We start from the raw sequence: 13674 nt of genomic DNA, 5'->3' as shown, positions 1-13674 counted from the left end.
ATTTGGCTAGGGCTTAGGTAAGAGTATTTCACTGAAACAGTTGGATAGGAGAACTTCTGGAATAAAACCAGCAATCTCTGGACAGATTGCAACTGCTAAGTAGTAAGCTAGTAAAAATTACAGAAATCTGAGTAACAGGAGAGGAGTTCCATGGATTGTATTTTAAAATGGGAGAGACAAAATAGTTCAACTTTTCCCACTGAGCTAAATCCCCTACTTCCCAAACCTAATATTACCCTCACTTTGCACAGGATTTTACTGGTTTTCTTCTAGAAAACTGAGAAAATAGGATATAACGTTCGTCCTTAACCTCTTCCCTCCTGCAACTCTAGTCTTTTCTCCTGCCTAGTCTTCTCTTTCAGTCCCTCTTCTGTCTCATTAACTCCACCTGACCTTCTATCTTTTAGACTCCTGTTTTTCAGAAGTCTCATTATCAACTAATAGAATTAACACATTTCCACCCAGACTGAACTATTTGACACCTCAAAAGGGCTGTTCTGTTGGATGATGGGTGTTCCCCATGTGACACAGAAATGGAAAACTTCCTGCCTGAAAGCTGTACTACTTTTTGCTGCTGTTATTATCTGGGTGGAGTTGCCCTATTCTTCTCTTTACTATGAAAATTAAAATGTAAAGAGATACTTTGTGACAGAAGGACTAATGGCTATTGTATGAAATATGATTTTCCTGTTTAAAAAGGTTATTGAATTGGGGGGTGGATATCAAATTTTATTTCTACATAATACTGCACAAACCTGACTGTTCAGCAACTCATTGACAAATAGGGAGAGGAAAACAAATTGTGCAAAAAGGAGAAATTATACTGTTGGGGAAAAAATTTTCAGTCTTGTGAACACATTTCACATAATGCTTTCATTATAGACTTGGGTACAAAAAGCATCTTAAGAAATAGCTATACGGTGTTGTTAATACAAAGGATCTGACTCTCAGAGAATGAAATGTATGACTTTGAGGACTGCAGTAAGAGAAACAGGATGATATTTAATAGCATGAACAGCAAGACCAGGTGCTTAGGGAATATTAATAAGTTTCTCTTATATGCTAGGGACTTGTTGGGGGATGCAGGAAGATCTGGAAGAATTATGTGACCATATGATTGGCTATAAAACTACCAACATGTCGCAGCCGTGTAAATGTGAAAGTGATCCTGTGATGTGTTAATTGAAATAACTCTAAGAGAGATGATAAAATACTAGTACCACTTCACAAGACTCCAGTAACTGCCTGAAATGCTAGATCCTAACTAAAATCTTTCAATGAAATGAAATCTAAGGAGAATACCTATCCAGGAAAAAAAAAAGTCTTCCTATTTCCTACTTCAGATTAATCAGATATATTTATTTAAATTTTTATTCTTCAGCCGAACACGTCCACGTTCTGTACTCCCTGAATCCAGTTCACTTAACAAAGGGCTATTTGAATATCTGAGGAATTATTAATTCAATAGCATTCTCCAAAACCTTCTAACGCTTAAATGCTCCTGCACAGAAGGAATTACAACGGAGAAGAGTCAAAAAAATTGAACTCATACTATGCCTTCTGGAAAAAGCAGGAGGGAACAGGGTGCAAGCAGATTTTTTTTTTAGGCAGAAGAACTGGACAGATTATGGTCTTCCTTTAGTGCGTCAGGGAACAGTATAGTTAGTACTTGTGCATGATGGATAGATATATAAAACAGCACTTTTCAGGATTCAGTCTGGGGAACAGGAGATTATATTCCTAGTCAAATATTTTATCCTTGTCTCAACAGCAACTCGAAGGCGCACTCCCATGACTTATGATTAGAGACAGAGACAGCTAGAGAGCTTGCTCTGAACCATAACAATTTTCTTGTATTTAGAATACCCTCCATGTTGAGTTGAATGTTACTGCTTGATTATTCAGATTTCATGTCTTTCAGAGGTGGCAGTCTTCATCAATACAATTTAAGTGATAAGTATGCATTGAAATTTTGTTTTCTTGGAAGAAACCTTTCCAATAGGATTCTCGCTCATAAGCAGACTCACCCTCAAATACTGCAGTTATATCATTACTCATGACAAACTTAATTGTAACTTTTTTTTAGAAGCAATTTCAAGGCTTTTATCATGCTGGTGGTTTGTCACTCTGTGGTACATAAGCCATATACCATAATCCCATACACTTAATTTACTGACTGAAATACAGAATAAACAGTTTCTATAAAATACAGTAGGTAGTGTGCTAACTCTATCCTGCTGTGAATGTTCAAAATGGCCAAACCTCAGAGCTCTGAAAGAGCCTCCAGCTTTTGTTGGAAATCTGACTTGACCTAGTTCTCAAAAATCTCTAAAGTAGCATTTGTTCTCCCAAGAAAATCTAATTTGCACACAGTAAAAAACAGACTTATTTGTAAAAAAGTGTTACTTACCTCACTCAAATCCTTTTCCTCACTTGCTGTTCCACTAAAAAAAGAAAAAAATGTAATTACTTTGAAGTTCTAGAGGAGATTTAAAATACCATTTAAAAACCCCATTTCTAAAATAAAAAATTTTGTTTGGTTAGCTACCTGAAATTTTAGTCAACTTAGTCATTTGTGTCATCATCACATTCATCTTAAAAGTATCAATTAATATAATCTTCTATCATTTGACTATCACAATTTTTCCTAGTTAGAAATGTTTAAAACTATGGACTTTCATACAATGGATGAAGTCTAACCATATCTTGAGCTATCCAAGCAAAACAATAATGTATACAGTTAAAAGAAAAAAACCCACCAAAACTCACTTAAGATGTTTTTGATTTCATATATCAAACAATAAAAGCATTTAATTCCAAACAGCTTATTTTTGGAAAGTCTTCCTTATACAGGCATTCTACTGATAATTTAGCTTAACAACAAAATTTTAATTTGTTATACAGCTACAGTTTAGTGAATTAAAAAAAATCTATTTGAATATACTAAAGCTAACATATCCACTGTTAATTAACACAAATTAATAATAAAAAGCCTTGAAACTTTTTCTGTCCCACAATTTAAAGAAGAAGTTACATTAGAGAAAAAGCAAGGAATATCAAATGAGTCACAAAAGTCAAGGCTTTCAAGTGTGCTCTAGGCAATCAATAAGTAACCAAGGCTATCAAAGAAACTCTAAATGTGTTCTAATAAATTACATTAATAAGGTGCTGCACCTGGGTCAAGGCAACTGCTGGTATCCATACAGACAGGGGGACGAATGGACTGAGAGCAGCCCTGCAAGAAGGACATGGGGTGCTGGTGGATGAAAAGCTGGACATGAGTTGGCAATACATGATTGAAGCCCAGAAAACCAACTGTATCTTGGGCTGCATCAAAAGCAGCATGGCCATCAGGCCATCTCCCCCTCTGCTCTGCTCTCATGAGATCCCATCTGGACTGCTGAATCCAGCTCTGGGATACTCAGCCCAGAAAAAAACAGAAACCTGATTGGAAGGACTCCAGAGGTGGGCCATGAAGATGACCACCTCTTCAATGAGGAAAGGCTTAGAAAGTCAGGGTTATTCAGCCTGGAGAAGACTCGAATACTTACTGCAGCCTTTCACTACTTAAAGGGGCTCTATAAGAAAAACTGAGACAGACATTTTAGCAGGCCCTGTTGTGATACGACAGGGGGTAATGGTTTTAAATTAAAAGAAGGTAAATTCAGTCTAGATATAAGATTTTTACAATGAGGGTGGTGACACTGGAACAGGCTGCCCAGAGAGGTGGTAGATGTCCCATCCCTGGAAACATCTGAGGCCAGGCTGGATGGGGCTCTGAGCAACTTGATCTACTTGAAGATGTCCCTGCCCGTTGCATGGGGTTTGGATGCAGTAAATTTTAATAGTCCCTTCCAAAGTAAACTACTCCACAATTTTATGATAAGCAAATTCTTGGAGTTGAGTGTTAAGATGAGAAAAATTAATGAAAATATATTGACTGTGGTTAGAATCAGAATTTAACAAATATTAAAAAGAAATAGAGAAGAAACCCAACTTTATCCAAGCATACAGATTTATGATTCACCTCATTTTTGATGTGTTTTTTTAGATTTGAAAAAAAAAAGATACTTTTGAGCATAAGCAGGGTTAGAGGGTTGGGAAGAGTAACAAGAATAACCATGGTGGAGAAAAACTTCTGCATGAAGAAAATTTGAGTAAACTTTCAAAAGTTTAGGCTAGAAAAGAGATGGTCTAAGAAAGTATTGTGGTAAAGAGAGGTATAAAGGGGCTGACTGCTCACTGTCTCTTCCAGAATGAGAGTTAGAATTTATCAAACGATGCTGGCAGCAGCCAGGTTCAGAACAAAAAGGGGAGATACTTCTTCCTGTACCAGACCGGATGGTGTGAACAGAAATAATTTTACAAGGGACTTAACACATATTTTGAAAAGAGCTCTATTTAAGATTACTAAATAGATGAACCACATCAAACTCTGACAGTCCCTTGAGATGAAAGTTGATGGAGGCTGGGAAACCACCCTGATAAACATTACACTTGCTCTGCTTTAATTCTTTGTTGGGCATCCACTGATAGCCAATGTTGGTGACAGTGGGTTAGAGAAATTTTTTCTCAGAGCCAGCACTGGCATTCTTAAATTCTTAAAGAGTGACAGACAAACAATGAGTACACATGATGTTAATCGGGTGAAACAACTTGAAAGTAAATCTGTTCTGGAAACTGGAAATCACATGTTAACCTTTTGACAGCAGGAACTGAGCTCAGATGTGGATCATCCTTCAGTAGATCATGACTACTTTTACTTTTTCCCTTCATGCTCTGTTAAAAGAAAAAAAAAAAAGGAAAATTATTTATTTCAGTGTTTAAGAGGATAGATAGTGAAAAAAGGTTATGGTAAGAAAAAGGCAACTTGTTTCTTGTTAGTTTTCATCTAACTAGTAAGCATAAACATTTTTATGAGCAGAAGAACAGAGAAAGTGTTCCAGAAAGAGAAGCATCAAACTGACTCTATGGATTTAAAAAATATTTTTGCAATATCAATGCACTTAGTTTTAAAGCAAAGAGAGGAAAAAAATAAGAGATTGTTTAGTCATGCCAATAATCACATATCATAAAGATACAGTCTAGCACATATACACTTGAGTGAATGAAGAGGTAAGACCCTGACTTTCCAAGAATGGCACATGACAACTCAAAGAACTACCATGCACAAGGCAATACTTATTAACTGGAAGAACACTAATTAGATCCTTAGGATAAAAAAAAAGAAATTAACGAACTGCAATATATCAACCTGGAATACATCCTGCAGGAATCATCTACTGACACAAGGAGTCAAATAAATCTAACAATACATAAGCTCTTCTGGCAGAAAGACTACAGTAAGAAAGCATTCTCCATGATAATCCAAAAAAAAGAAAAGTATACTTCAATTTCAGATTGAAATCGGAGTGAAAATCTCTGCTACAGAAACAGTCTGTATTGTTACCTGAATGTCTCCATTGCAGATGCACTGCATAATCCTTCCAGGAGGACAGTAATTGTGTGGACAGATCTTACCCATTTAAATGCAACTTCAACTTTTTATTATGTAGAAAACAAAGACTAACACACTCAGCAACAGAGTGGTGTGTGCATATTTGGAGTGGGGGTGGGTGTATTGTAAAGTGCTCCAAACAAGTACAGACAATCAGCAGTTGGACATCAAAAGCTTCAGTTCAAACACTAATCAATAACCAGTGGGGGGCCCACTGTCAGATCCCTGAGTGAACTAATAGGGTTTGTGGCCTTGAAGGGTTTTACCGGGAGCTCCTGTGCCCATGAGCACCATTCCAGCTCAGGCCTAAGAATATACTCACCGCCTGAACAATGTTGAAAGTATACATGTGTCTATTCGAGATGAGCCTGTTGGACCCACACTGTAAACTTGTCTCCAGTCCTACCTTCTGTTCCCATCTCTTGCTGCTCCTGACTGGACTCTGTGGTTGGGGACCTCAGCCTTGGTTCTTGCTTGTCATTTTCAGGACTGCTGATGGACCCTGTTACGAGGAACCAACTCTGCCTGCTATATCCAGATGCTGTGGGATTGTACCCCTCTTGGTAAGCACACTGCCTGTGCTGGAATCACTTCTACCTTTTTGCTTACCCTCCCTCATGTAGGTGTTCTGCTCTTGCCCCTCCTTGACACAGTCTTCCCTAACCCTGTCATCTCTGCCTCCTATAACCTCCTGAGGTACAAAAGTTTTCTCTCTTAAGATTCATACTCTCTATAATATATCAATTTAGAGACTCCTCTGTTACAGAAGACACAATTTGACCTGTAACACTTAAATGACACCAATGGCCCTAATCCCTCATTTAATTTCTTTTTGAAAGAGTTTATAATTTTAATCATGTTTTGTGGCATAAATGCTCACAACCTAAATTACAAGAGGGAAAAATACATTTTTAATTGTATGTTTATTTGTTCATTTATTTTTGTGTCTCAATCACCATACTGCAGGAAATACAAAAAAACTGTTCTTGTAATTTCCTTCTTTTCTCTTTTTTTAAATTTTAAAGCTATTGTGATCCATATCCCTAGTTATTCTTCTTGCCCTTCTTTGTACAGCCTCAGAAATAAGAGGCTGATAATGCATCGCAGCAAAGACAAAATAAATTCCCTAGTGTAGACTAGGTGTAGATACCCTGAAACACCTGAAATTGGGTTTTCATTTGCTCCTCAAATAATTTTAGGCTCAGCCTCACTACACTAAAAATTAACAGAAAATGTTCCCTTTTCCCAGATCTATTAGAGGATTCCTCAGTTACTTGCAGACTTTCCTCAAACTCTCTCCTTCAAAGTACACCCTTTTTACACTGAAACAAGCAAGACTTACTGCAATTCATAGAAGGATTTTGAGATTGTAAATGTCAAAGGATCTCATTATTAACTTTGACCTTCCATTTGTCATATCAAGAGAATGAAAGTTAGTGCTGACGTTCATGTACTTCAACTCAATCAACATTAAGGTAACATCCAGAACCACAAAGATACTGATCTAGACCTTTTAGGAACAAGCAGTGAGGTTTAGAAAAGAAGGTTTTATTTTGTTGTAAAGAATGAACAGAATTTTTTCATAAACAGTTGATGCAGTTACTTATCCAGCTACAGCTAGTCCATAATTTAGTCATGACAAACAGGAGAATGAGACTTTAAGGCTGAGTTGAAAGACAGCATGACAACACTGAAATTAGGCTTATCATGAAAGCCACATTCTATTTAGATAATTTTAAACTGAAAAGTAAGTATTTGGCATAGAAAGAAAGAACATCAAAGCAACTGAATTAAATGCAGTATTAAAAGCCAAACATATATCAACAGCAGAACTGCAGATGAGCATATTAAGAAAAACAAGTATAGTTAGTCTGACTGGCAACTTGAAAAAGAGAAAAATACTTAAAACTACTCTACTGTCATCCTGACTGACATAATTTCCCTGTAATATTGTCCATCATTATTCACTGTTTTTCTTTTGTATTTTAACTAATTCCTGAGGACTGACCACCATTTTTCACTTATGTGGTACAGGACTCAGGATCACGTATCCTGCTCACTATCTGAAGCAGAGAGGTACCTGAACTGTAGAAAGCCTAGGACTCTAGTGAAATAATTTGGTTGGCGGTAGAAACAAGAGTAACAACTTACTGAAAAGTTTTTAAATTAACTTTAAAAGTTGCAAAGTCAGGGAAGGAAGTGTTCCATCAAAGACTACCTATGCAGCCCTAGTTCTGTGAAGGTGAACAATTCGCAAGAGTGCAACGCTAAATTATGATAATGGACTATTTTCTCCACAGTAGCCCCACTTCATTTTGCACACAGAATAATGAACACACATAAGAACATGGAGCTAAGAATGCACTGGCAATGCACAAGATGATCTTCAAAACTCAAGTATTTTACCATAAAGTCCCACACTTTAAATTAAGGAGCTGAAGAAGAATGAAGTACCTGTCACCTACATGAATTTTAAACAGGAGACAGAGAACTATATTATAAAACAGTATGTTCATGGAAATGTAAGAATTCCCTGCAATAACTGAAGGCACCTTTAAAGTCATAAAACCTCTGTTTTTATCAAAATGTTAAAACAGTAGAATCCTAAAAACTGAAGCAATTTCTAGTGCTGTTCAAAACTCATACAAAAGAACAAGACTAAGAACTTTAAAGCTTTTCACAAACATGCAGAAAGGTAATTAAGTTGAAAAGAAAAATGAGGATAATTTGATACAGTACCTGACTAACTCTACTGACTTCTTCCTCTTCTTCTTCAGCTTCTTCCCCAAAGGAAAGCAGGTTAAAGTTTCTTTAAGAGAGAAAATAATTTTCTAGTAAAACCTTAAATACAGTCTTAGTAATATTCCATTATCTTTAAACATCTTATTTTCATGTTCTGTGCGATTTCAAAAAACTTCTTGTCCTGTTAAATATACCAATTCCAAACAACTACAACATGCTGCTTTGCTACAAGCTGTAAATATTTAGCAAAGCACGTTCCATTGAATTCCTGAGACAAAAAGGACAGTGAAGCACCACCTAGACAATGTTAAGACACAATTTAAGAAATTCTGACTTGAGTAACTTCCACTGACTCTTATATGATGACAGCTCTGTTGCATTTTTAATTTTTTTTCCTCAACAGAGCAGCACTCAAGTAACAGATACAAAATGTTCAAGATATGATGGCTCGGAAAGGCACCAAATGCGCACACATCCACAGAATGTAATCAGAAGAAATAATGATCTTTAATTTTTTTTTCAAGAGTTAATTGTTTATGTGATGTTGGAACCAGGCAGTTGCAACATGTTTTATTTTTGTGCAGCAGAACTGACAGCAGGCACGCTTCAGATTTCCTATTATTTTTCATTGCCTGTTTGTGACTACGAATCTTCATTCACAGAAACTGAAATCTGCCATGTCAAAATGCCTGCCTTTTGCTAAGTATTTCAGTGGAAAAGAAGTGGTAGATGACAAAATAAGTTCAAAAAGTGCAAAACAATTGAGTTACGGCCTGAAATTTGCCATGTCAAAATGTCTGCCGTTTGCTAAGTACTTCAGTGGGAGAGAAGTGGTAGCTGACCAAATAAGTTCAAAAAGTGCAAAACAACTGAGTTATGGCCCAGCTACTACTACTAGTACATTTCAACTGCAGTGTCATCTCAGTCACATGCTTGCCCATCCTGGTATATGGGAAAGACTCAAGCTAACTTTTACTTTTGCAACTATCGCCATGCATGAAACAGTCACAGCTCAGCTGATGCACACGAACCACTTCAAAGAGAGACATTAGATCCACCTTGGAAACAGGGAAGTAAATTTTGCTAAGATTATGTAAGATTACTCTGCATTCTGGTAGAGCCTTGTGCTTCAAAAGCAGAAATAGAAACAAAAGAATTGCCAAACTGCAAACTAAAGGTGAAAGAAAATTAACCATTTCTTATGTTGCATATATTTACTTTGTGCCTTTTACTTTGGACTTTTTAGTTTCTTCTTCTGGTTTGTCCTTCTTCAGTCTTCTATTTGGTCTTGGAACAATGTCATCAAAAGGATTAAACAAAACCTGTGAAAAAACCAGAAGTTTAGACACATCTTTAGTAAGTATTTGGTTGTAATTTAATGATTCAGTATTTTAAAACAATATGCCAAGTTTTCTGAACACTGAATTTTAAAGCATCACTTTTCAAACCAGAACATACTCACCTCACTACTTCTTATTTTGTGTGGGCTGAGAGGTCTCTCTTCCTTGTCAACTTCTACTTCAGCAAGGCGCAACATGTTATATATTGTATCCCCTGTAACCTGGCAAATTTATAAAAAAGGCTTGAAAATCCTTGCCTGTAATTTTTGTTATTTATTCCTCAAAATGCAAGGCAATTATTATGTAAGAAATTTTGAAAATACAAATTATGTAGGAAATACTGTAAGCATGTAAGACTTATAAAAGAAAGCAAGTACAATGTACAAAGGTTTGGGGTTTCTAAATTTAATGGCAAAAGTTGAAGGAATATAGGTAGTTTTGAGAATGTACGCAGGGGAAGATGTCAAATTCTTATTCGTGAGCTATGAAACAGGAAAACAAAAACCACTGAAATAAAAAATATTTGGTTTATTTTCTTCTAAGTAAATCACAAGAGTGGTAAATTCATTCTATGTTTTACATTTTCCTGATTCTTCTTGAGTAATTAGAATCTAAGCACACAATTTTCTTAAATGTCATTAGTATTAGATGAACTAATTAATAAAACAGAGGCATAATAATATTAATAAGACTATTTAAAGGCAGCACAACATGAAAATCCAACTTAGAAGAATAACAACAGCAAAGTACAGAATAATGGGAACTACCCATAGAAACATTTCTGCCAGATATGGGAAACAAAGAGAAAGGAGACAGCTGAGAAAGCAGTGAAATAAATTTCAAATGTACGTAGCAGCAAACAACACTAAATTAGCCTTCAGAGAAACTTATAGTAGCTTCTGTCAAATTTAAACTGGGACTCTAGTTCACATAGCAGACCTTTCCAAAGATTGTGTGCTTGTTGTTAAGTTCATCTGCACGACCCAGTGTAAAGAAAAACTGACTCCCGTTATCATGGGGCCCAGCATTTGCCATAGCAACAAGTCCTCTTCGATTAAATCGCAGTCGTGAGTGGAACTCATCCTGTCAAAACAGAAGAGAAAATAGTACCATTTAAGTCTGTAATTATTTTTTTCACTTCTTTAGATATGGCTTATTTACATCAACATGCCCACATAGAAAATACGCTGTTAAATTTTTTTTTTAAATTCAGACAGTAATAAATCCAAAGTATTTTCAAACTTAGTGCCACAATTATATTTAAAAGTTTCTATTTTGAGCAGCAAAAATTATTTTAGTCAATATTTTTAATCCTGTGTGCCTACAATAATGCAAACAAGTAAACAACCTTCAAAAGAAACCATAAACACATAACCAATGAACACCAAACAAAAAATTAGAAACTAATTGACAAAATAAGTTTATTGACAAATCAATAACAGAAAGACGTATTATTTAATAAAAATCCTCATATTTCTGTCTTGTTAATTTTATTTTTCCAATTGTTCCCTAAAAATCAACTGTTATTCATTATTTCTATTTGCTTTCACTACCCCCAACATTAAGAAAATCAGAAGTGTTTTAAAAAGTAACTGCATTTCATACATTTCATCTAAAAGTACCATTCTCGTGAATCACTGTATTTATGTGAAAAATCATAATTCATGTAAAGTAACTGAAAGTAACCACAATAAGAGGTTGTAATAATACATTAATGCAAAAATCCATAGGAAGAACATTTTCTTTACCATAAGAAGGCAAAATAGGACTCCTTTCAAAGCAAAGAGAAAGTGTTGAGTAATACATGAATACCATGGTAACATCACAATTCTAAACACTGCTATATTGAGATAGTATTAATTTTAAGCAGCAATGCTACTACAGTATTGGTAATACTTGTTTTGTTCTCTGCTTAGTTACCAATCCCTCCCAAAACTTCACATCCATGCCAAATGTACAAGTCAAGGGGCAAGATGACGCAAGGACCAGCGTCAGGTTATGCACCTTCAGTCATGAGCCTCCCACATCTGAAATAAAATATCAGGCAGGACAGAACACAGCCGCTGAGCCCGCCTAGCTTCACTCAGGATTTGACCCTCCTGGCTAAGTGATGAACCATGGTGATAACAATAATACCAATGGACACATATACAGCCCTCAGAGACCTTTGCTAAATGAGATATAATGTGCACAAACACTTCTGAGTTGTCATATATCAAGACTTACTCTTCATTCTTCCTCTCCCCAATTTTCTTTTGTGAAGCTCATGCTAATATGGTTACACATTTATCACAATATCAGAATAGCTAGATTTAAGAACTCTCAGGTCAAAGAGACATATTCAAACACACTGAAGCAGCATGTGAAATAAAATACTGCACGTTTCATATAACATTTGATTTTTCACAACATAACATGGTAGGAAGAACAACAGATAGCAAATAACCAAAAATTAATGCATGAGATATACAGAAACACACCTTGAAGGGAGCTCCATAGACTGACTCTCCTCCTGATCCAGTACCAGTAGGATCACCTCCCTGCACTATAAAGCCAGGCACTACTCTGTGAAATATTGTGTTATTGTAATACTCTAAAATAAAGAGGAAAAAAGAATAAAACATTAAATACATGTTAGTGTTCTCAAAATCAAACTTTCATATAGATCATGCAGGGATGTCCAGAGATTGAAGTCCCAGAAAGCAAGTACTGTCAGTAGATTTTGCTGATGCCACTGGGTTCCCTTCTATTCCACACAGTCTTACAAAAAAACCCCTGCATTGTCATATGTTTCTGTTGCAAAACACCCTACTCATCACTACCAAGATGATCTTGATCAACTACTTTCTTTTCAGCTTTTAAGTTTTTTTACTGGAATGGTACTACAATTACATTTAAAAGGAGAGCTAGAACTACTATGCTCTGCCTCACACAATGTCTCACATACAGCATCAGCCATATTCATATATCAGATGATTAGCACTTCCATGGACCAGTGTAGAACACACACGGTCCGCTTTCACTACTTACACTGAGCCTAAACTGATAATTTTCGCAAAATGAAATTGGTGGCACATTTTTCTCCTAATCTTCTTATCTATCTTCTTGTCTATCTATCTAATCTATCTTATCTATCTATCTGATAAAGGTTACACGATCATAAGAAAACAAAAGGAATGAAAACTTTACTTGACATATATTTCTGGTTGATTTTTTAATTATTATTATTTTTGAACAAAAATAAATCTGCAGCATGCTGTAAGACAAAGCAGGGTCTGCAAATGTCACAGCATAACTAGATATAGTCATGGGTGGCTATATGCCAGGATACTCACAAGAAATACTCAAATGTACTATACAAAGCATAGGATACTACACAGCAGTTAGAAAAAAATTGGAAAGGAAAAAAAGTCCACTGAGGATAAGTGAATTCTTACCAAGGGATAAGAAACTGATTTACCATTTACCAAATTTCAACTATAGGTGTAATAACACAGAACAGGCTGGATCTGTGCTGGAGGCACAAATCCTAGGCTGCTATTTCTGCTTAACAGATGAAGGCGAAAAGAACTCTTAGCCACTCTATAAATGCAAAAATGGGATAATAGCAGCAGTTAGAAAACATATAAAGATATCAAGTCCTTCACAAATTTTTGTTACAGTTTCCCAAGAGGGAGCTTCTTATTTTGGTACCGACTACTTCATTGGAGAGCTTTACAGAGCTTCTGTCAACAAAAAAATACAGCAAATAAAAAATCAGAAACACTCACAGAAAAAAAAAAAAAAGGTAGTAAATATGGTGACACAGAAATAAGAATTTTGGAGGATATCCAATATTGCATCAGTGCCATCTCATACACACACTAAAGAAGTTATACTTTGTAGAGACTTGCTGAAAGTAAGCCTTTCCAAGCCTCTGACAGGCACCATTTCAGTAACACTGCATCGTCTGCTTAAGTTGAGAAAACTATCCAATTTTTTTTCTCAACTAGGTTCATTAGTAACCTTGAAAAACATCATGTGAGTGTTAGTTAATAATTTTTAAATAGAAATAAACTTATTGAAGTATTAAAGTTAAAACACATTTATAACCCC

The 13674-nt window shown here is 35.7% G+C and overlaps 1 protein-coding gene across 1 annotated transcript in view; it reads right to left on the bottom strand.

The window, feature by feature from the left end:
• The window catches only part of CWC27 (CWC27 spliceosome associated protein homolog), a 125616-nt gene that overhangs the window by 89923 nt on the left and 22019 nt on the right, over positions 1–13674 (bottom strand). The window contains exons 4-10 of the mRNA XM_017811215.1: positions 12060–12174; positions 10519–10662; positions 9702–9800; positions 9458–9561; positions 8237–8306; positions 4700–4779; positions 2411–2444 (exon numbers count right to left, since the gene is read on the bottom strand). Coding sequence (XP_017666704.1) covers positions 2411–2444; positions 4700–4779; positions 8237–8306; positions 9458–9561; positions 9702–9800; positions 10519–10662; positions 12060–12174 — 646 coding nt within the window. The remainder of the gene's footprint in view (positions 1–2410; positions 2445–4699; positions 4780–8236; positions 8307–9457; positions 9562–9701; positions 9801–10518; positions 10663–12059; positions 12175–13674) is intronic.

Source organism: Lepidothrix coronata, unplaced genomic scaffold, assembly GCF_001604755.1.
Source record: "Lepidothrix coronata isolate B3197 unplaced genomic scaffold, Lepidothrix_coronata-1.0 Scaffold31, whole genome shotgun sequence".
NCBI classification, from domain to species: Eukaryota; Metazoa; Chordata; class Aves; order Passeriformes; family Pipridae; genus Lepidothrix; species Lepidothrix coronata.
The sequence above is the reverse complement of the archived record's forward strand: the minus strand, read 5'-3'. Positions and strand labels throughout refer to the sequence as shown.